Genomic DNA, 24,884 nt, shown 5'->3' with positions numbered 1-24,884 from the left:
GGTTTTGGCTACTCATCAGGTTCTTGAAACTAAATCCTTTTAGCAGAGTCCTGTCTTTCATTAAAAGGAGCTCCAGGTCTATAGTTAATTTCAAGTCAGACCCCACCCTGATTTCTGATAACCTGCAGTTATCAGGTTTGTCTTTTACTCTTTGATGCTTTGACTAGCACCTTACTACCTCAGGACTGAATTTTCTCCTGGGTTCAGTTTCCCTGGTAACAGCAACATCTGACAGCCTATGTCAGTTGACTTCCTTGACCTCTGTTAATTATCTGTCCTACATATGCTCCAGTCTGGGATCTACTTACATTACCATTGTCTTTTCTTCATCATCACATGGTATCCTAATTGTGGATTCACCTTTAGATTCTTGGCATTGTGTCAGTCCTTCAAGGAGCCAACTCTTTTCCTTACTCTTGTGCTCTGACACGTAACCGTTACCAAGCCCTACTCTCGTTCTTGGAACCGTGACTTCACTTTTCTCTGACACAACTCCATTTGCTAGACACATATGACATCATTCCATGAGACTGGCTTTTCAATAATTTTTCCTAGGAATAAATTTATTATATATAATGTAGGAGAGATATTATTAAGGCTCTTAAAGAACAATAATAAGAGAAACAGAAAAAATTAGAGAAAAGGGAGCATAACTCTACTATTCTAATAAATCAGCTGTCTGTAATTTTTCTAGTTTTTATAAAATATATATATTAAATTTAAATTCCAGTTAACATACAGTGTAGTAATAGTTTAGGTGTACAATATAGTGATTCAGCACTTCCATACATTACTCAGTGCTCATCACAGCAAGTGTACTCCTTAATCCCCATCACCTGTTTAACCCATCCCCTCATCCCCCTCCCTTCTGGTAACTATCAGTTTGTTCTCTATAGTTAAAAGAGTCTATTTGTTGGTTTGTCTCTCTCTTTGTATTTCCCCCTTTGCTCGTTTGTTTTGTTTCTTAAATTCTGCATATGAGTAAAATCATATAGTGTTTGTCCTTCTCTGACCGACTTACTTGATTTAGCCTTATACTCTCTGGCTCCATCCATGTTGTTGCAAATAGCAAGATGTTAATTCTCCCCCCCCCCCTTTTTTTTTAAAGTTTAGTTATTTATTTTGAGAGAGAGAGAAAGAGTGGGACAAGGGCAGAGAGAGAGGGAGAGAGAGAATCCCAAGCAGGCTCCACACTGTTAGTGCAGAGCCCAGTGTGGGGCTTGAACTCACAAACCGCAAGATCATGACCTGAGCTAAAGTCAGATGCTCAACTGACTGAGCCACCCAGATACCCCAAGATTTCGTTCTTTTTGATGGTTGAGTAATATTCCACTATATATGTGTGTGCGCGCGCGCGCGCGTGTGTGTGTGTGTGTGTGCATGCCACCTCTTTATCCATTCATCAGTTGATGGACACTTAGGCTACTTCAATATCTTGGCTATTGTAGATAATGCTGCTGTAAACATTGGGGTGCATATATCCCTATGAATTAGTATTTTTGTATCCTTTGCTGGATCACAGGGTAGTTCTGCTTTTACCTTTTTGAGGAACCTCCATACTGTTTTCTAGAGTGGTGCACCAGTTTGCATTCCTATCAGCAGTGCAAGAGAGGTCCTCTTTTCTCCACCTCCTTGCCAACACGTGTTGTTTCTTGTGTTGTTGATTTTAGCCATTCAGACAGGTGTGAAGTGATATCTCATTATAGTTTTGATTTACATTTCCCTGTCTGTTGGCCATCTGTATGATGTCCTTGGAAGAATGTCTATTCATGTCTTCTCCCCATTTCTTCACTGGATTATTTATTTTTTGGGTGTTGAGTTTGAAAAGTTTTTTATAAATTTTGGATACTAATTCTTTATATGTTATTTGCAAATATCTCCTCCCATTCTGTTGGTTGCCTTTTAGTATTGTTGATTGTCTCCTTTGCTGTGCGAAAGCTTTTTTATTGAGATATAAATGACATATAACATTATATTTTTAGGTGTACACTATAATGATTCAGTATTTGTGTATATTGTGAAATGATTACCACAAAAAGTATAGTTAACATTTATTGCCATACATAGTGGCAAAATTTTTCTTGTGAGGAGGACTTTTAAGATTTACTATCCTAGCAACTTTCAAACTATACAGTACGGTATAATTAACTGTGGTTACCATGCTGTATATTATAACATTACCTCCTTATAACTTATTTCATAACTGGAATTTTGGATCTTTTGACCCCCTTTACCCATTTTGCCCACCCCTCTACCCCTCTGGCATTCACATCTATTCTATGTACTCAGTGTTGGATGTTTTTTAAATTCCACATATAAGTGAGACCATATTGTATTTGTTTTTCTCTGACTTCACTTAGCATAATGCCCTCAAGGTCCCTCTGAACTGTCAACAAGCAGCAAGATTTTCTTCTTTTTTATGGCTGAATCTTATATATATAGCACATTTTCTTTATCCATTCACCCATCAGTGAACACTTAGTTTCTAGGTTTGTTTGTTTGTTTCTTAAGATTTTATTTTTAAGATCTCTACACCCAGTGTGGTGCTTGAACTCACAACCCCGAGTCCATGGACTGAGCCAGACAGGTGCCCCAAGATCTAGGTTTAATTTAAGTCTTTGCTAGTATACTTACATAGTTGAAATCAAACAATAATTATCTTTGAGGTTTAGAAGGGAACAGTGCTTTTTTTTTTTTAATGTGCTATTAGATAACATTTCCACTGTATCTTTTAAATTATGTCTTACCATAAATTTCTCAAAATGATTTTAGTCACTGTCCATTTTAAACAATATGAAAAATAAACTAATTTCTGACATGAACATACATTTAAATGTAAACTATTTTTTTTTAATTTTTTTTTCAACGTTTTTATTTATTTTTGGGACAGAGAGAGACCGAGCATGAACGGGGAGGGGCAGAGAGAGAGGGAGACACAGAATCGGAAACAGGCTCCAGGCTCCGAGCCATCCGCCCAGAGCCTGACGCGGGGCTCAAACTCAACGGACCGCGAGATCGTGACCTGGCTGAAGTCGGACGCTTAACCGACTGCGCCACCCAGGCGCCCCTAAATGTAAACTATTGATATCTCTAAAATATAACCTCTTAGGAGTAGATTAACTTTTTAGACTTTAATCTTTTTTAAAAAAATACTCATGTGTTTTTCTGTTTATAAAAGTACACCTAGATTAATTAGAAAATAGGAAAAGGTACTTTGATGATTTAAAGCACTTAAAGTCATTTTATAGTCACTATTTTATAAATTAAAAAAAATGATTAGTTAGAAGCAATAAAATTCTTGTCTAAGATGTATACTGTCTGAAGAAGAGAGTTGAGATTCTGCTGCCTTGCTTTCTAATACAGAGAAGGCTTTTTCAGGGACTCTCTCAAAGCAGTAAAGGTGCTGGAGATGAGTCTGATCAGGGAATTTCTGCCGCCAAATGAGCCTTAATAAGTATGCTACAGAAGACAGACTTTATTTAAAATAAACCATTTAAAATTACTAGTCAGAAACACTATCAAGGCTTAATTCTTATTTTATAAAGCTGTTTTCCTGTTAATTAAAATGTCTTTCAGTAGATATGCTCTGCATTATAAAACACTGATATCTTTGAGAAAATTTTCAGCTGAACTAGAGATGTGGATAGTTTATTTTATTCAGATTTGAACTAGTTTCTTCTTGAGAAGGAGCATATCTTAAAACTTTAATGTTACCTTCATATTTATTTAAAGGTTACATGAAAATATGTTCTTAAAATATTGATAATTAGAAGAAATAATCTTTTCAATAATAATACTTTGTATTTGATAACACTATAAATTGAAACTTCAAAGGTTAAGAACTCAACTTTGAATGTGTTTTGGGATTCAGTATAAATAATGAAAAAGATTTTATTTATTTATTTATTTATTTAGATGTTTATTCTTGAGGGAGAGGGAGTGGGGGAGGGGCAGAGAGAGAGAGGGAGACACTGAATCTGAAGCATGCTTCAGGCTCTGAGCTGTCAGTACAGAGCCCTACACGGGGCTTATACTCACGAACCGTGAGATCATGACCCGAGCTGAAGTGAGTCGCTTAACCGACTGAGCCACCCACATGACCCACAAAGGAGATTTTTTTAATAGACAAATTATTATACCGTTGCTCTGTTAGCAGAGTCCTGAAATAGCATCAGACATTTTGCTTCAGGTACTGTTACCACAAGCCCAAGACTCCTAAGATCCCCTTGCTCCATCAGGAGACTTCGTGCGGCAAATGGAACCAGCAGAATGGACACAGCCACAACAGGCAGCCTGTCCCAAGACTTCCTTTCCTTGCCTTAGAGACAGCAGGACCATAGAGGAACACCAGTAAAGAATATTTTACCCACCCACCCCCACCACACACCCCCAACTAGACACATCTGGCAGCCTGACCTGGGAACGATGTGTGTAGGTTCATATATCTACCACCACAGTCAAGATACTGAACGCTTGTATCATACAGGGAACTAAACCCACATCCCTATAGCCCCTTATGCCTGTCCCTAACTCCTGGTCACTATTAGTCTGCCTTCTATTTCTAAAATTTTTTTATTTCAGAATGTAATATAAATGGAATCAAATACAATTACCGTTTTAGGATTATGTGTTTTTTTTTCCCCCACTCAGCCTTATTTTCTAGAGATGCATTTAAGATACTGCATTTATCAATAGTTAATGCCTTTTAATTGCTGACTAGTATTTCATAGTATGAATGTACTACAGTTTTGTTTTTTTTTACTTTTGTTTTTAAAGTTTATTTTGAGAGACACAGAGTGCAAATGGTGGAGGGTCAGAGAGAGAGAGAGAGAGAGAGAGAGAGAGAGAGAGAACCCCAAGCAGGCTCCACACTGTCAGCACAGAGTCCAATGTGGGGCTTGAACTCACAACTGTGAAATCATGACCTGAGCCAAAACCAAGAGTCATGCATTTAACGGACTGAGCCACCGAGGCACCCCTGAATGTACAACAGTTTTTTTTTTTTTAACTATACTCATATTGAAGAATATCTGGCCTGATTCCAGTTTCTAGCTATCACAAGTAAAAGCTGCTTTGAACATTAGTGCATAGGTTTTATATGAGCTTGAGTTTTCATTACTTCGGGATAAATACCCAGAGTATAATTGCAGAATTGTATGGTTATTGTGTGTGTTGTTTAATGAGACTGCCAAATATTTTCCAGAGTGGTTGTGCCATTTTAAATCCCCACCAGCAATACATGAGGGTTCCAGTTTCTCTGCCTCCTTGCCATCATTTGGTATTGTCACCATTTTTTTTATTTGAGCCTTTCTGATAGTATAGGGAGAGCTCACTGAGGTTCTAATTTACATTTCCTATTAGGATGATGGCTAATGATATTGAATATCTTTTCCTATGATTATTTGTGATCTGTATTTCCTCTTTACTAAAAGGTCTCTTCATTATCTGCCCATTTTCTAGTTGGATTGTTTTATTATCATTGAGTTACAAATTCTTTATATATTAGATACTAGTCTTTTACTAGGGAGGTGGCTTACAAATAATTTATCCTAGTCTGTAGCTTCTTTTTTCATCCTCTTCTGTGGTCTTTCTCATAGCAAAATATTTTAATTTTGATGAAGTCCTACTTATCAATTTTTCTTTCGTAGATCATGCTTGTGGTATCGAGTCTAAGATCCCGAAGGTTTTCCCTTATGCCTTTTTAAAAAGTTTTATAGCTTCACATTTTATATGTAAGTGTATGATTCATTTTTAGCTTTTAAAAAACTTTTTTAAAGATTATTTTTTTAAGTAATCTCTATACCCATGGCACTGGAACTCACAACCCTGAGATCAAGAGTTGCATGTTCCAGCCTAGTGCCCCATTTTTATTTTATTTTTGTACAAGGTTTAGGATTTAAGTCAAGGTTCTATTATTTTGGCTTATATCCGGATATTCATTTTTTCAGCACTATTTGTTGTAAAGCCAATCCTTTTTCCATTGATTTGCTTTTGTACCTTTTCAAGAAGGGAAAAAGAAGATGATGAGACAAATAGATGTAGTATTTACACTAACCATTAGCAATAATTGCATTAAATATAAATGGTGTCAGCACCCCCAATTAAAAGTCAAAGATTGTCAAAGTGGTTAAAAAACAAAGACCCAACTCTGTGCTGTTTACAATATACCAGTTTTAAATATAAAGATATAAATACCTTAAAAGTAAAAGTATGAACCTCCAAAGATTAGGAGCCTGGATGGAAGTAAGGATAATTCTAAGATTTGTATGTACTGTCAGTGGTTAGGTGGTTGATAACACAGTTAACTATAGAGGATATTGAAGGAGTCATAGCTGATTGGTGATGAGGATAATGAGTTCATGTTAATGTTTGAACATGTGAATATTTGATGGGTTTGCCACATATCCATCTGGAGGGCTGAGATATCTAGTTGGAAATAATGGATCTGGAACTTGAATGAGAAGCTTTAGTCAGAAAGCAGATTTAGGAGTAGAATAGCTATAATTAAAGCCATGATAATGGCTCAGCCAGCATATATATTGGGAAGAGCATCCTGAGGAATATCAATATTAAAAAAGTAGTAAAGTAAAATGGGAAAGAACTGTCAGAAAGGTCAAGGCCAGCCATAGATTATCTATTTTCTATTCAAGTTCCTTTTGCAAGGCAAAATTATCTTCTAATGATTTGGCTTAGGATAGTACAAAAACATTTCCTGTAATGCAGGTCTAATAATATTCCTGAAAATATCCAGAAAACAATAGCAATTCCTGCCTTCCACTTCTATTATTAATTTATCTACTAACACTAGAGACCTTGTGCTTACTTGGATAATTACAATCTCTTTAGGAACACCTCAACTTGATAGCCTTTAAGTTCTTGACTCTCTGGAATTCCAAAGTTCATGCTTGCTTTTAGAAATTATTCTAATAGTTAATTTCATAATTAACATCATGAAATATGTAGAGTAGACTTATAGCTTCTGCTTTTTCTATCCATATTATTTACTCAGTGGGATTTATTCTAATCTTGCTGATAAAGTCTGGTTTATATCACAAAATTAAGTGGCAAAACAGAGTGAAGTGTTGTCCAGAAAGTGATTATGCTGGCAGTTAACTTCAGTAGCTAAGTAATGAAATGAGACAGCTTGCCTGAGTCTGAGAGAAAAACTGCTTTCTGAGTCCTGGATACAATATAGAGATAAATACATAATTTTCAAAAGTTAAGTATTCCACTAAATATTTTCTTTGTAGTCTTTGAAAAAACCATTTGCTGCATTATCTATTTGCTTCTTGTGCTTTTCTTTTCAGTCAAAACCCTCTCTTCTTTCACAGTTTGACAAAAACTGATTTTCATCACATTCAGACATGAAAGTTTCTGAAAAGAAACTATTTCTCTTTTAACGTCTGTTTCTCACACTCTATTAGTTCCTTTTATAGTATTCCTCCTACTATGTGAATTCTTACTCATTTTGCAAATATTCACTATAGGTTTTCTTATACTTTCAGTTAGAATAAGATTTTTTCTTTGGATTAAGGACAATAACTTTCCCACAGTATTTAGGGTAAGTTCTACAAATAATGACTCTTGAACATGATTTTTATCATGACTGCTAGAATGGAGGAAGCTCTCATTGGATATGCTTGCCATGGCCATTGAAGATCATACTGATAGGAGTGGACTTTTGACTCCTGTAATATTTCATTTAGAAAAATGGCTATAGTAGTTTAATTGGATAAATTTTGTCATTGTTCTTGGAGCTGCCTACCCAGAGCAATTATGTCAAACATCTTTAAGTATACCCTGACCTAGTTTTAGAATTTTTGGCTAATTTTGAGTTAGGAATTCCTTTCTTAAAACAGTATTTTAAAATTAATGCAACAAATGCAAAATATAATATATTGTGTGAGCTACATCTTTAGAAAAGACTTTAAATAATACCCAATACCACAAAATAACTTAATTTGAAATAAAATAAGATCTGAGGCACCTGGGTGGTTTAGTCAGTTAAGTGTCCAACTTCGGCTCAAGTCATGATCTCACAGTTCATGAGTTCAAGCCCTGTGTGGGGCTTGCTGCTGGCAGCGCAGAGCCTGCTTCAGCTCCTCTGTCCCCCTTTTTCTCAGCCCCTTCCCCACTCATGCTGTGTCTCTAAAAAATAAATAAACGTTTAAAAAAAAAAAGATCTACCCAAATTGATATATTCTCATTGCTTTTGAAAGAGTCGATGAAGATATCAATTTAGAAAATATTTAAAAAAAATTTTTTTAACATTTATTTATTTTTGAGAGACAGAGAGAAAGCATAATTAGGGGAGGGGCAGAGAGAGGGAGACACAGAATCAGGAACAGGCTTCAGGCTCTGAGCTGTCAGCATAGAGCCCAAGTTGGAACTCGAACCCACGAACCATGAGATCATGACCTGAGCCAAAGTCAGACCTTAACTGACTGACCCACCCAGGTGCCCCTTGAAAATACTTTTAAAAATGCATTTTGGGGTACATGGTTGTTTTAAATATTTGTGTGTACCACATACAAAAATACACTCAAAATGGATGAAAGACCTCAATGTAAGACAGGAAGCCATCAAAATCCTCGAGAAAGCAGGCAGAAACCTCTTTGATCTTCGCCTCAGCAACTTCTTACTCAACACGTCTCCAGAGGCAATGGAAACAAAAGCAAAAACGAACTATTGGGACCTCATCAAAATAAAAAGCTTCTGCACAGTGAAGGAAACAATCAGCAAAACTAAAAGGCAACCGACAGAATGGGAGAAGATATTTGCAAATGATGTATCAGATAAAGGGTTAGTATCCAAAATCTATGAAAAATTTCTCAAACTCAACACCCAGAAAACAAATAATCCAGTGAAGAAATGGGCAAAAGACATGAATAGACACCTCTCCAAAGAAGACATCCAGATGGCCAACTGACACATGAAAAAATGCTCAACATCACTCATCATCAGGGAAATACCAGTAAAAACCACAATGAGATGCCACCTTACACCTGTCAGAATGGTTAACATTAACAGCTCTGGCAACAACAGATGTTGGCGAGGATGCGGAGAAAGAGGATTTCTTTTCCACTGCTGGTGGGAGTGCGAGCTGGAGCAGCCACTCTGGAAAACAGTATGGAGGTTCCTCAGAAAGTTAAAAATAGAACTACCGTATGACCCAGCAATTGTACTATTAGGTATTTATCCAAGGGATACAGGTATGTTGTTTCGAAGAGGCACATGCACTCCAATGTTTATAGCGGCACTATCAACAATAGCCAAAGTATGGAAAGAGCCCAAATGTCCATCAATAGATGAATGGATAAAGAAGATGTGGTAAGTATATACCATGAAGTATTACTCAGTAATTGAAAGAATGAAATGTTGCCATTTTCAACTACCTGGATGGAACTAGAGGGTATTATGCTAAGCGAAATTAGAGAAAGATAAATATCATATGACTTCACTCATATGAGGACTTTAAGACACAGAACAGATGAACACAAGGGAAGGGAAGCAAAAATAATATAAAAATAAGGAGGAGACAAAACATAAGAGACTCTTAAATATGGAGAACAAACGGAGGGTTACGGGAGGGATTGTGGGAGGGGGGATGGACTAAAACAGGTAAGGGGCATTAAGGAATCTACTCCTGAAATCATTGTTGCACTATATGCTAACTAACTTGGGTGTAAATTTAAAAATATATATACGTGTGTGTGTAAAATTTTATATAATTGATATAACATTACTACTACTTTGAAGTTTTCAAGTCCTGGGGCGCCTGGGAGGCTCAGTTGGTTGAGTGTCTGACTCTTGATTTTGGCTCAAGTCATGACCGCAGGGTCGTGGGAATGAGCCCCTTGTTGGACTCTACGCTGAACATGGAGCCTACTTAAGATTCTCTTTCTCGGGTACCTGGGTGGCTGAGTCAGCTAAGAGTCCAACTCTTGGTTTTGGCTCACGTCATGATCTCAGAGTTGGTGAGTTCAAGCCCCACATTGGGCTCTGTGCTGTCAGTGAGGAGCCTGCTTAGGATTCTCTCTCTCTCCCTTTCCATCCCCACGTGTGCTCACTCTCTCTCAAAATAAATAAATTTAAAAAAATAATTGAAAAATATAAAGATTCTCTTTCCCCCCTCTGTTCCCTCCCCCACTCACACTCTCTCTAAAATAAAAAAATAAATTAATTAAAGTTTTCAAGTTCTTAAAAATATCTGCTTTTAGTCTATAATGTAACAAAGGGATTGCTGTTTTGGGAGACTTTTTTTTTTTTAATTTTTTTTTAATGTTTATTTATTTTTGAGACAGAGAGAGACAGAGCATGAACGGGGGAGGGGCAGAGAGAGAGGGAGACACAGAACTGGAAGCAGGCTCCAGGCTCCGAGCCATCAGCCCAGAGCCTGACGCAGGGCCTGAACTGTTTTGGGAGACTTTTTAAAAATTGCTTCAAATGATCACTTATAGTGAAAATCTAGTTAGAATTTTGGTTCTCTTTTGCATAATTTCTTATATTTAACGAGTGTGTTTTTCAAAAACAATGCTTCTAACTCAAACATTGCTCAAACTGGTTATAATATAAATTGTCAAGCATTGTCAAAATTTGATTCATAGTTCATCATTATATTATTCTGGTATTTACTATACCAAATAGTTACCCTTGAAAGGAAAAATAATATTTTATATAAGCTGTCACTGTTTGGTAAGTTATGTAATTATTTTAAGCAAATATTGTAGAAGTCCTCTCTGATTAAATAAATACGACTTTGTGTTGTTTTTTGCGAGAAGAATGATCGTCAGGAATATTTAACTGTATTAAATAGTGTATAATACCAGAATTAGCTTTGGTAAAATTAATTCATGCACTTGTTTTATTGCTGCTGTCTTTTGTACTAAGAAATTAATGAAATATTATAGTGTAGTCATAGTGCATACGAGCTCAGACTCTGCAGCCTGGCTGCCTAAGCTCAAATGCCTTTGTTAGCTTCATTTTCTGTGTCAAGTGGGGATAGTATACCTACATCATAGGGTTTTGTGAAAATTAAACGCATACATGCAGTAAGCATTTACTAAATGCTACTATTGTTAATGACAGATATTAATATGGATTTCTTTTCCAGGAAATCCTTTGGATAAAGATGAAAAATAATAGTGAAATTAATAAAATATTTTTAATAATTCATAATTAATACTAGTTCTAGGAAGCTACTGTATTCATTATGTAAAAATAGCTTAAAAGAGTTTTGGTTTTTATATTTATAAATGTCAAAAGTTATTATCCTGTGCTCTGAAAATAATTTTAGTTTATAATACAGTATTGTTAGAATTTACTAGAATAGCGAAATTTTCTAATCTGTAAAATTAGTAGTAGTAACGCTTAATTCACAGGTTTATTTTGAGGATAACATGAGATAATACATTTGTAAACTTTGTAAAAAACTTTGTAAACTCAAAGTGCTTTAATCCTAAGGAAACCATAAAAATAATACATCATTTTGCTTTGCCAAATGTATCTTAAATTAACTTTCATTATCAATTTAGTGTTCAGTGCCCCAAAGGGCAAATTTCATATTAGGGTCATGCAAGTATAAGTTATTGCCTCCTTAAATTTTGCATCCAAGGCACCTCTCTTGCTTTACCCTAGTCCTGGCCCTGGCCCTGTTTTATACTACTTATAGACATTTTTCTTTTGGAGAGAAGAAAAGCTGAAAGACATTTTTGTTGATAACATACTACTGCTGAAATATAAATAACCCAGAGTATACTGGTAATTTCATATTTTCCGTTCTGCTTACAGTGAAGCTGAGGACTAAATTAAGTAAATAGTAGGCTTTTCTTTTTTTTAAATTTCAGATCGGTAGCATTAATTCCTGAGTTACATGCACACAACTCCAAAGTTGTTTGCTCTCACTAGACTTGGTACTAAACATGCCTGGCACATTCTTCACTCATAACGGAGCTAAGAAATTGATAGGAAATTCTGTCACTTGTAACAGAGGCAGTATGGATTACGGTGACCTCTATCACCTGCAGTACATTCCTGAAAGCAAACAATACATCATTCAATTAATCAAATATTTTTAGAACCCCAGTTCTATGCTACAAATATATATAATAGGAAACAAGGCACAATTGAACTAGCTATCTCTGTATTAGTGATTTTTGACACAAAAAATCTGTATCTTAAAACATAGTTTCTATTGTAATAGATGTTCCATTTCTCTTAGCATGCTCAGACTTTGTAGCATGGTCTTTAGGATTTTGCATCATCAAACAGCTACCCACCTTTTTCTCTAGCAATCTCTTCACTACTATACCACCACTTTACTTTAGTACTAGTAGTGTCTTTTTTAGTTCCTAAACTAACATCAGTTTCTTATCACATTTTCTTTCATCTTAGGAAACCTCTGCCTCCTGCTTCTCTCAAAGTACAACTTCTCTTCACATCTCAGCATCCATGTTACCTTCTCAGATATATCTTCCTTGAACTAACCCCCTCTACCAGTGTTTCCATTTGTATTCTTCATGAGAAACTCTATTGTTTCATAGATTTTTTCCGAATGTGTCATTCCTTGTTTATTGTCTGCCTCTTCCTACTGGACTCTGAGCACCATGTGGGGAGGAGGAATATCTTTCCCTGTAACTACTTCATAGACAAAACTAATAGTTTTACTCCAGGTTGCCTAAGTGCTCCAAGGTACTCTACTGCACTTCACTTTGAACAAAAGTCTTCTAAGAATAGGCATTCTGAAATAATTTTCCTGTTTTTGCTTTCTTTATGGCTAAGGTACACATACTATGTTTGACTAATGCTTGAGGGAAAAAGATGGGGGAAAGCAGTAGGTAAATACTTTATTTTTAAAAGATCTAGGGTATATATAAATAAGAAACTTCTATTTTTAATCTTATCCTCACTTTAAGGCAGAATTAACCTCAAAGAATTTTGAACACTTTTTACCTACTCACTTCATTTATTCAATAAATGTTGAGTCTCTACTGTGTGCCAGGCATTTTTAGACATTGGAAATGCTGTTGTGAACAAGATAACTGGAGGAGACAATAAACAAGTAAATAAATGAACGCATAATATAATTTCAAATAGTGATCAGTACTATGAAGAACATAAGGCAGAGTTGGGAGTAGCAAACAAGTGGGAATTATGACTGCCTTGGACAGGATGTTCAGAGAAGGCTTTGCTGAGAAGGTGCTATTTGAGGAGACAATGTGAATAATAGAATGGGTTGAGCCATGGAAAATTCTGGCAAAGAGCACTGCAGACAGAGGAAAGAGCATATATGGAAACAGAGACAGAATCATGCTGTGTTCAAGGAATATAAAGATGACTAGTATGACAGGAGTAAAAGGAGGAAAGTAGTAGAAAGTGAGTCCTGGGAGGTAACAAGAGCCAGACATTAAGTTTGGGTTTATTCTAGTGTGATGAGAAGTCATTGAGTAGGGTGGAGGGTGTGAGGAATAGCCTGTTAACTCTATTGAGAAGAGCTGGGAGGCAGCAAGAGTGGAAGTGTTGAAAAACAGTCGGAGGATGCTTTTGTGGTAGTACAGACAAGAGAGAATAATGACTTAGACTACAGTAATGTTAGAGATGATGAGAAGTTAGACTTGGGATATATTTTGAAGTTAGAGTCAGCATGACTTTCCTGGATGGGATAGTGGAGTGTGAGGGAAAAAATAATTGAAGATGACTCCTTTTTTGCTTTGGACAACAGGTTATAAGGAGTGATAATGATATGGGAAAAACTAGAAAAGAGCAAGAGTATTTTGGTGGTAGAGGATTATCGAAGTTTATTTTGCACATAGACCTCAATTGAATATGTTGAGTAAGGTGGAAGAAGACAGACGTTTCTGAAATGATTCTTCCAGTCCATTGGTATCTGGCAATTGGAGGGTTGTTTGTAATTTTTAATTCCTAGCATAGGGCCACTTACCAAGTAGACAAACAACAAATATTGGGTGGATAGACAGATGGAATGTATGAGGTATACATTCATATATTTGAACAGATACATCATCCTTTGTATAAAAGCATTTATTATGTATAAATAAGAATTGAACCATAATAATTTCAAATGCTTACATAGCACTCTGTGCCAGGCTTTGTTCTAAATGTTTAACATGTGTTATTCACTTTATTCTCACAATACTATAAGTTACTATCATGATTAGCATCTCCACATAACAGTTCAGAAGAGTGAATCATATGAGGTTAAGCAACTTGTCCAAAGTTACGCAACCAATAAGTGGCTGGGATTTGATTCTGTGTGGTGTGGCTCCAGAGTCTCATGCCTGACCACTGCACTGTACTTCTTTCCCACTATCATGACATACTCATTATAAACATATCTATATATCTGTGTTACCACTTGTGTTGGGGGGAGATGGAGGAATAAAAGGGATACTTGAGTGAAACATGAAGACTATTGGTTAAAAAATGCTACCTTAACCCTTGGAGGAGGCATTCACTTTAGTATAATACTGTTATGCTAATCCGCAGCCCAGCCTGTTGTGCTAATCTGAAGAGAAAGTAGAATGCCTGATTTGTAGTATACCTAAATCCTGTGAAGGCTCAAGTTTACTTGCATTTCTTAGTGAGTCTTAGGGTCTCTTAAAATATCATTGAAATAAAAATGGGAATAGGCCACTACTGCTGAATATATGGATTTATAGATGGATTTATACCCACACTATTTTAGTTAAATAAGTATATTCAATTTGTCAGTGGCTAGAATATGTAAAACATTGAATATGACTACATGTATTAACTGGTGTTGTTAGCCTTACCTTACTCCAATGAAAGCCTTTACTTAGATTGCACTTCAGAGTGCCCCTAATGAAAGGAAAGAATAGAAAAGAATTATTTATAATAAAAATCATGTTATGAAGCTGTAGGAAAAAACCCTAATATTATTTATTTTTTAAAGATTTAATTTAACTTGGTTTATTGTGGTTTTAGTCAAAAGTTTTTAGTTTTTATGTAGTCAAATCAGTTCATCTTTTTCTTTGACTTCTGGATTTTGGTTAAGCCTGCAAAGTCCTTTTTTTTTTTTTTTTTAGATATCACAGATCATTTAGTGAAACACTTTAAAAAGTGATGAAAACAATGCTACCATAAAACACAGTAACCACACAAAACCAAATCTGTCAGCAATTATAAATGTCTAAAATCACTGAAATTTGGTTAAGCGTCCACCTTCGGCCCAGGTCATGATCTCGTGGTTTGTGAGTTTGAGCCCCATGTTGGGCTCTGTGCTGACAGCTAAGAGCCTGGAGCCTGCTTTGGACTCTATGTCGTCTTCTCCTTCTGCCCCACCCCCACTTGCACTCCATCTCTCTCTGTCTCTCAAAAATGAATAAACATTTAAAAAATCACCCAAATTGGATTTAAAAAAACCCAAAACCTAAATATATGTTGTATTCAAATAATGTTACTCAGCAATGTTGAAAATGAAAGAACAGAGAAAGGCATATTGGGCTAATAGTAAGAGAAAAAGAAGTCACAATCTTAACATCGGTTTAATAGGTTCAACATACTACAATTAAGGAACAGAAAGCCATGTTGTAGTGTTCAAGAATGCAATCTTTAGTGAAGATTTGACAGTTCTGAATATACACTCAGTAGCATAGTATTCAAATTCATTGAGAAAAAACTTCTTACATGAAATAGTAATAAATGAATTATTAGTATAAGGAGACTTTAACTCATGCTTCCCAACCCACCATAGCTCAAGTGGACAAAAGATAAATATATGGAAGATGTAAATGCTATAATTAGTAAACATGTAATTGATATATAAAGTTCTATAGGCTGAAAGTAGTTTTCCAGTGCCCATGGAATGTTTATAAAAGTATTTATATATTAGGCCATAAAAGAAAGTAAGTTCCAAATGTAAGAAATAAGCAACTTCTCTGATTATATATTATAGTAGAAAATAAACTTGTGAGATAGAAGGAACGCCTTATCACCTAGAACCTTTTTCTTCAATGTTAAATGGTCCTTATTGTAAAAATTAGTATTAGTAATAATGTTACTCATGACTTCATTATAAAATTTTTGATTATGTTTACACATCACTTTGTGTAAATACTCTTGATCTCAGGGTCATGAGTTCAAGCCCCATGTTGGGAGTAGAGGTTACTTAAAAAAAAAAAAAGAAAAGAAATATATAGTTCTATAATAGAAATAAAGTGATGTTAAGGAGAGATTTTTATCTCTCTGTTCATGAGTGGGAATGGGGTATAACTTACCTTTTTGTGATGTCCTTGACGAGTTTTAGTATCATTGTTGTACTAGCCTCATAAGATGAGATCAAGAATGTTTCTACTTTTTCCATTGTCAGTAAAGTTTGAGTAAAAGTGTAATTATCTGTTCTTTTTATGTTTGGTAGACTTTGCTGGTAAAACCAAAGGTGTTTGATATGCTTAATATTTTCCTTATGGGGAGATTTTTAATTATTGATTCTAGTTTTTTAATAGTTTATATAGGACTATTACTACTTTATTTTGTTGTTTAGTTCATTTATATTTCTGTGGAATTTTCTACTTGGTCTAAGTTTTCCAATTTATTGGCATAAAACTATTCATAACAATCCCCTATTATCTTCCTAATTTTTGTGATAATAGTCCCACTTTTTGTTCCTATTACTGTTTATTTCTTCTCTTTTTCTCAATCTGACTGGAGATTTAATTTTTCTAGTTAATTCAAAGAACCAGTTACTAGCTTTGTGATCAAACAGTGCATGTATCTTTTAGTTTCATTAAATTATGCTCATATCTTTATTATTTGTCTTTGTGCCATATTTAGGTATTTTCTCTGTATTTCTCCCTAACTTTTAATTTCTTTTCTAACATAAACATTTCAAGTTATGCATTTTTCTGGTCCTTTATTTTATGTATATAGAATAAAAATTGGCAATCAGTATTTTCAAAGTGAAGAAAAGGATCTCATTTGAATTCTAAATCACTGCTGTCAACTGTAACTAACTTTGTAGCACTCCCCATGTCAGGCAGTAGGATTTTGATATGCAGATGGGAAAATCATACTTACCAGTGTGGTTTTAATGTCATCTGGTTTCATATAGGATTCACCTTTATTTGATCTTATTAAACAAGCAAAGGACCGAGAAGGACCAGCTGATCACCTTGAATCTGCCTGTACTCTCAGCCTTCCTCTCCAGAGTAATCACACTGCAGCAGATATGTAAGTAGAATGTATGCTGTGCTATTAACTCAACCTGCAAATAGGTTTTGAGCATGGTGTAATGCAAGATACTATATGGAAACTGTAAGGAATAGAATTTTGAATAAGACATTGTTCTTGCTTTGAGGGAGCAGGAATATAAGATACATGACCCAAGATCATATAAAAGTGGTACCAAGTGCTACTGAAATCACTCATGTTTGATGTAATGAGGATAGTTTTCATGGCAGAGATGGCAATTTAGTTAGGTCTGAAAGATGGAAAGTAGGATTTCTCTATGGAAACTGGAGAGGAGGGAGGAGACAGACGGTGTTCCAAGAGTCAGAAATGGCATGAGTTCCAAAGTGTAATGCCAAGAAAGTGGGAAACATTTTCAGGGAGTACAGATCAATGCATTTGGGGTAAAGCATAGGATAGGCATAGGGATTAGCATAGGATATGAAACTAAATCAGTTAATAGGTACACGATGATGATGATGGTGACGATAATGGAAGAAAAAAGCAAATAGCTAATATTTATTGAGGGTTCACTATGGGCTGGACAGTTGGCTAAATACTTGAGATTGTTTTTTTTTTCCCATTTGGTCTTCATAACATCCCTATAAGGTGATATATACTGCTATCAGCCTCAGTTCTCTGTAAAATAGGAATTAGAGGAATAAGGTAACTTGCCAAAACTCAACAGAAATCAAACCCAAGCAATCTGACCCTGAAGTGCATGCTCCTAAGCATTCTAGCTCTTCTGCCTTTCATAGAAGTGTACCTAATGTTGTTTCTATTTAGTTTTGTCTAGGAATTGACATTATAGTGCTCTGTGATTAGTTCAGGGACTACTTTCTAGAGATGTCCTTTCCATGCTAACTTGTACCCAAACTATTTCTAGCATATGACGCTTCTGCCTTTACATATAAATTTGTTGGCTAAGTTATGCATTAATGTAAATAATCAAGCATTATCTTTTTCTTTAATTCAGTAAGCAGTTGTCTAAGTGCCAGGAAGTTTTCTAGACTCTGGGAATAAAAGGTGGGTAAGGTGGACTAGGTTCTTCTCTTCATAGTGCTTATATTATGGAGGAAGTAAACTAATATATGATGTGCTTTTAGAGTATACTAGGTTTGGGGTGCCTGGCTGGCTCAGTCAGTAGAGCATGTGACCCTTGATCTCAGGGTCATGAGTTCAAGCCCCATGTTGGAAGTAGAGATTACTTAAAAAGAAAAAAAAATAGAGTATATTAAGTTTTATAATGGAAATAAGTGATATGAAAGCGAGAAACTGAGAGTGTAGGAATGTTTAGGGAAACTTTTTCTAATAAAGTGATATTGCACCTGACACCTCAAGCACAGATGGATGCTGACCAGTCATGAATCTTCATGATATGCATTCCAGGCAGAGCAAACAGTAAGTGTGGTGGCCCAAGGGCAGATCAAACTTAGCTGGTCTGAGGAACAGAAGGAAATCCCAGTGTGCTTGGGGTAAAGTGAGCAAGAGGAGGTTGGAGGTACAATAAGACAAGTTTGGAGAGGCAAACCAGGGCTGGACCTTTTAGGTTTCCATGGGCCATAGGAAGGGGTTTGGATTTTAGAAGGGCAGTGGGAAAGCATTAAAGTTTTAAGTAAGGGTGCAGCTTGCTATAATTTGTATTTTTAAAGAGCCATTTTCTAGCTGCTGTTTGAAGTGCAGATAGGTTTGGAGGAGGGTAAAGAAGAAGTAAGAAGACCAGTTTGGAGATAATTTCCATAGTCCAAGTGAGAGAGGTAGGTGACTTGGTCTAAGATACATCATTAGAGATAGAAAGAAATGGAAAGATCTAGGATGTATTTTAGAGGAAGATTTAATAAGATTTCGTTTTGCATTGAGTTTGAGGAATTGGGAAGAGGAAGAAATTAAACATAACGCCTGTATTTTAGACTTAAGAAACAGGATGTAATGTGGAGCCATTTATTGAAACGGGAAAAACAGAGGGAAGAAATCAAGAGCTCCCCTTTGGCCTTCTTAAGTTTGAGATTCAAGTAGTGATGTCCTGTAGGTAATTGAATATTTGTACCTAGAACTCAAGGGAGATTAACTTCTATCCAAGTTAAATTTGTCTACAATATTATGAATTAGTGAATTGAAGGGAAATACAAGATTGGAAGTAGACTAGACCCTGTTACTTAAAAGATTATGATGGTGATTCCCTTTTCTTAGTGTATTAGTTAACATATGTAGTGTTAACTAATACTATAGTTATATATAATATAACTATATATATTATATATAATATTATAACTATATATATTATATTATATATAATATAACTATATATATTATATATATATATATATAATATATATATAATACTATAGTTAACTATATGTAGTGGAAACATCCATAGTAAGGTTTAAATCCTCCTTCTTGCTCAGAATTACTTCTCAGCTACAGGACAAAATTATAAAGTAGCTCTGGATTATCCTATAAAAGGTAACACAAGAGTGGTAGAATGTCAGAAATTGAGATATAATATTTACTAATATCTTCCTTGATTTATGCCTGACATGTTTAGTATACAGGTATAAATCTTCCTTGATAATGTTATCTGAAGTATTAGATAGAATTCTGTACTGTGTAATTTAGGTGGTATGTGTGTGTGTATAACTTAAGTTTTATCATATATATGAACCATAGTTATCAATGAAACATTTTTTTAAGTTTATTAGCTTAGAGACAGAGAGACAGAGAGAGAGAGAGAGAGAGAGAGAATCCCAAGCAGGCTGTGTGCTGTCAGTGCAGAGTTCCATGTGGGGTTCAAATCCATGAACTGTGAGATCATGGCCTCAGCTGAAACCAAGAGTTGGATGCTCTAACTGACTGAGCCAACCAGGTGACCTATCAATGCAACATTTTTAAGAGGAGAATCAGAAACATGACAACACTATTTTGGTGTCAATAACTTATTCTTTTAAGCTAGAGTTATTTTATGATCTCAATCTCACTGTAACTATTAAAATTGAGCATATATACAAATGTAGCTGTCTTTTTTTTTTCCAGTAAAGCAGTAACTCCCAGAAAAAGCCATTTCTTAAAATAGTTAGAAACTATAACAACCAGCTTAGTTTTCCTCTTAGGCAGTATCTTTTCTAGCTTGTATTTAAATAGCTTGCTGAATGAAGGAATTTGATGTATAATAACAAACTAAATAGATATGTTTAGATGCATGTGTACAGCTGTGTTTGTGTGTGCATGAGAGACAGAGAAAGAGAAAGAGACTCTTAGCAAACTTCAAATGAAGTCTTTTCCTTTGAATATGTCTAGGTATCTTTCTCCAATCAGATCCCCAAAGAAAAAAGGAACTACACGTGTAAATTCTACTGCAAACACAGAGGCACAAGCAACCTCAGCTTTCCAGACTCAGAAGCCATTGAAATCTACCTCCCTTTCACTTTTTTACAAAAAAGGTTAGTAGATGATTACTTTCAAGAACATGACCTCTGAAACCTGGCTGTGACTGGGTTCAAATCATAGCCCTTCTGCTTACTAGGTTTGACTTTGTCACCTATTATCTCTGTGCTTCAGTTGCTTCATCTATAAAGTGGAAATGATAATAATAATCTATTTTATAATAATAATCTACCTTATAGGGTTTTTGAGTTAATTAAATGAATTAACACATAAATGTTTCAAACAGGGGTTAGCACATAGTAAGCACTCAAAAAGTGTTGGATGTTGGTATTGTTGCTGCTGCCGCGTTTGTTATGCCTTCAAATTTGTTTTTGGAAATGTTTGCCCCTGACAGTACCTCTACTGTTCAGGTGTGTATGTAAAGTTAAGACTGTTAAAGTGTGCTGTGGTGTAGTTCAGGCATATTTCCTGGTAATTAGGTTGTAGAGCATTCTCTGTGTGTGTATGAGGTGGGGCAGTTGTGTCTGTGCATGTGTATATACAGCTGACCCTTGAACAATGTAGGGGTTAGGGGCGCTGATCCCCCATGAAGCCAGAAATCTGCATACAGCTTTTGACTCCCCAGAAACTTTACTCATAGCCTACTGTTGACTAGAAGTCTCACCGACAGCATAAACAATTGACACGTATTTTGTATATGTATTATATACTGTACTCTTACAATAAAGGAAGTTAGAGAAAAGTATTATTAAGAAAATCAGGGGTGCCTGGGTGGCTCAGTCAGTGAAGCATCCAACTCTTGACTTCGGCTTAGGTCATGATCTCACAGTTTCATGAGTTTGAGCCCCTACCTCAGGCTCTGCGCTGACCCTTCAGAGCCAGCTTGAGATTCTCTCTCTCTCTCTTCTCTTCTCTCTCTGTGTGTGTGTGTGTGTGTGTGTGTGTGTGTGTGTGTGTGTGTATGTGTCTCCTCTGCTCATGCTCAGTCTCTCTCAAAATAAACTTTAAAAAAATCATAAGGAAAATACATTTATAGTACTGTTCTGTATTTATAAAAAAAATCCATGTGTAAATGGACCCTCACAGTTCAAACCCATGTTGTTTAAGGGTCAGCTCTGTGTGCAAGTGCACACGCACTTGAAACTCTCTGAAGGAACATGAAAAGCCAGATTCCTCTGCGATAAATACTTTTTCTGATTTTATTCAGGTCAGAAATATACTGAGTTTTATAGGCATATTGTAACATATCCCTTAAGTTAGAGCAGTGTTAGCGAGTGTGGTCCCCAAAAGCAGAATCCACCTCACCTGAAAATTTGTAGAAAGGAAAATTTTTGTTTAGGCTCCATTTAGAACTATACTCAATCAGAAACTCTAGAAGGACGTGCAAAAAAAAAAACAAAAAAGAAAAAGAAAAAAAAAAGAAAATCCTTATTTTAACAAGCCTTCCAAGGCAAGTCTAATGCATGCTAAAGTGTGACCCAGTAGAGTAGTTACCTTAAAAATTCTGACTACTTTATGAGTCTTTGAAAGATGTAATTAAAACAAAGGTCATTAATATATAAAGTAGATGGGAAAAAAACCTCAATTTTGTGTATTCCTTTTCTCCAAACCTGTATCCCAGTAGTATTTTTTATAGACTCTCTAAATAAATCTTATGTTAGTATCCAAGGGCTAGTTTGCCTTCTATGTACATAGCTCTGCACTAAGACTAGGGATTATTAACTCATAAAAATAGTGATGGAAGTAGCTGAGGTTACTGTTAAAATGCTGTTTACTGTTGGTGGGAATGCAAACTGATGCAGCCACCCTGGAAAACAGTATGGACATTCCTTAAAAAGTTAAAAATAGAATTATCCTATGATCCAGCAAATGCACTATTAGGTATTTACCCAAAGGACACAGAAATGTAATTTGGAAGGGATAACACACACCCTGATGGTTATAGCAGTATTATCAACAATAACCAAATTATGGAAAGAGCCCAAATGTCCATGGATAAAGAAGAGGTGGTATGTGTGTATGTACGTGTATGTGTGTACACACACATATATACATACATATGTGTATATACACATACGTGTGCATATATATATATACACACACAGTGGAATATTAACCATTGAAAACAATGAAATCTTGGGGTGCCTGAGTGACCCAGTTGGTTAAGTGTTCGACTCTTGATTTCAGCTCATGATCTTATGGTTCATGGGTTCGAGCCCCACATTGGGCTCCATGCTGAGCATGGAGACTGCTTGGGATTCTCTCCCTCCCTCCCTCCCTCTCTCTCTCTCTCTCTCTCTACCTCTACCTCTACCTCTGCCCTCCCCTCCCTGCATGCTCCCTCCCCCCTCTCTCTCTCAAAACAAAAAAGAAGGATGAAATCTTGGCATTTGCAACAATGTGGATGGAGCTAGAGAGTATTATGCTAAGTGAAATAAGTTGGTCAGAGGACAGATACCATGATTTCACTCATTTGTAGAATTTAAAAAACAAAACAAATGCACATAGGGGAAAAAAAGAGGCAACCAAGAAACAAACTCTTAACTATAGACAACAAGCTGTTGGTTACCAAAGGGCAGGTAGGGAGTGGCTTAAAGAGGTGATGGGTATTAAGGAGGGCACTTGTGATGAGCGCTGGGTGTTGCATGTAAGTAATGAATCAGTGAATTCTACACCTGGAACTAATATTACATGTTAACTAACTGGAATTTAAATAAAAACTTGAAAAAAACGTGCTGTTTAACAGTGTTATGGTTATAACATTTTAATGTTCCGAAAAATCCACTTGTAATTGAAAATGAATAATAAACATGATTAATTCCCCTTATGTCTCCAGTGTACCGACTGGCCTATCTTCGACTAAATACCCTGTGTGCACGCCTTCTGTCTGACCACCCTGAACTGGAACACATCATCTGGACCCTTTTTCAGCACACACTGCAAAATGAGTATGAACTCATGAGAGACAGGCATTTGGATCAGGTAATAATGTAGTTCACTTCTCTTCTCCTACTTATTTGTTAACTGTATACTGCTTTCTTAAAAGATTAGATTCAAATGAGAAGCCAAATCAATTTTGCAGACTTAATATATGTGCACTTGTTAGCTACCTTTTGTAATTTTGCTGTACTTCTTAGAGCTTTAGAGCTTGAGAGTATTTTAGTAACTTGCTTAATGACCTAAAAGATCTTGTTTACACAAATCATTGAAGAAACCGTTTATTGTGGACTTTTCCTGTCTTGTGCTAAACTAGATTTCATGTTAGTATGGAAAAAGCATGAGATTTAAGAACAATTTGATCTGGGGGCACCTGGGTGGCTCTGTCGGGTAAGCGTCAAACTTCGGCTCAGGTCATGATCTCGCTGTTCATGAGTTCAAGCCCGGCATCAGGGTCTGTGCTGACAGCTCAGAGCCTGGAAGCTGCTTCAGATTCTGTGTCTCCCTCTCTCTGCCCATCACCCGCTTGCACTCTCTCTCTCTCTGTCTCTCAAAAATAAATGAACATTAAAAAACTTATTAAAAAAACCCAAGTTTATTTAAAACAGTGCCTACTGTTTGAATGAATGAACAAACTAATGACTGAAAGATTTAATTTACAGAGAACCACCTCTCACATCTTCATTTTTCTTCTCTGTACTGAATAATAAGAATATATATTTTTTTTAGTAACAACTTATTGAGATGTAATTCACATACCATACAAATTAAAGTATATACCCCAGTGGTTTTTAGTATATTCATGGAGTTGTGCAAGCATCGTCACAAACACTTTTAAAACAGTTTTTTATCATGCCAGAAAGAAACACCATACCCTTAAGTACTTACCCCCTGTTTCCCCACTCCCTCCATCCCCAGGCAATACTAGTCTTTCTATCTCTGTAGATTTGCCTGTTCTGGACATTTTTAATAATTGCAGTCATATAATCTGTTGTCTTTTGTGTCTGGCTTCTTTTATTTAGTACAGTGTTTTCATTGCTTATCTGTGTTACAGCTTTTATAAGTACTTCATTCCTTTTTATTGCTGAATAATATTCCATTGTGTGGATATACCACATCATATATATCTGTTCATCATTTAATGTACATTTACTTTCTATTTTTTGGCTACCATGATTAATGTTACTGTGAACATGTATGTACAAGTCTTGTGTGGATATATGTTTCCAGTTTTCTGGATGTATACCTAGAAGTGAAATTGTCAGGTCATATAATAACTGTGTTTAACCTTTGAAGCCTGGCCAGATTATTTTCCAACTTACCCACACCATTTTACATTCCTACCAGCAGTGTATGAGGTT

At 35.7% G+C, this 24,884-nt stretch overlaps 1 protein-coding gene across 5 annotated transcripts in view; it reads left to right on the top strand.

Annotated features, from left to right (window-relative positions):
- Positions 1-24,884, top strand: part of RB1 (RB transcriptional corepressor 1) — a 168,013-nt gene that overhangs the window by 124,969 nt on the left and 18,160 nt on the right. For all 5 annotated transcript variants that reach the window (XM_027064818.2, XM_053215363.1, XM_053215374.1 and 2 more), the window contains 3 exons: positions 17,090-17,208; positions 20,500-20,642; positions 23,423-23,568. In XM_027064818.2, the coding sequence (XP_026920619.1) occupies positions 17,090-17,208; positions 20,500-20,642; positions 23,423-23,568 (408 nt within the window). The remainder of the gene's footprint in view (positions 1-17,089; positions 17,209-20,499; positions 20,643-23,422; positions 23,569-24,884) is intronic.

This window comes from Acinonyx jubatus, chromosome A1 (assembly GCF_027475565.1).
Source record: "Acinonyx jubatus isolate Ajub_Pintada_27869175 chromosome A1, VMU_Ajub_asm_v1.0, whole genome shotgun sequence".
Lineage (NCBI taxonomy): Eukaryota > Metazoa > Chordata > Mammalia > Carnivora > Felidae > Acinonyx > Acinonyx jubatus.
The sequence above is the reverse complement of the archived record's forward strand: the minus strand, read 5'-3'. Positions and strand labels throughout refer to the sequence as shown.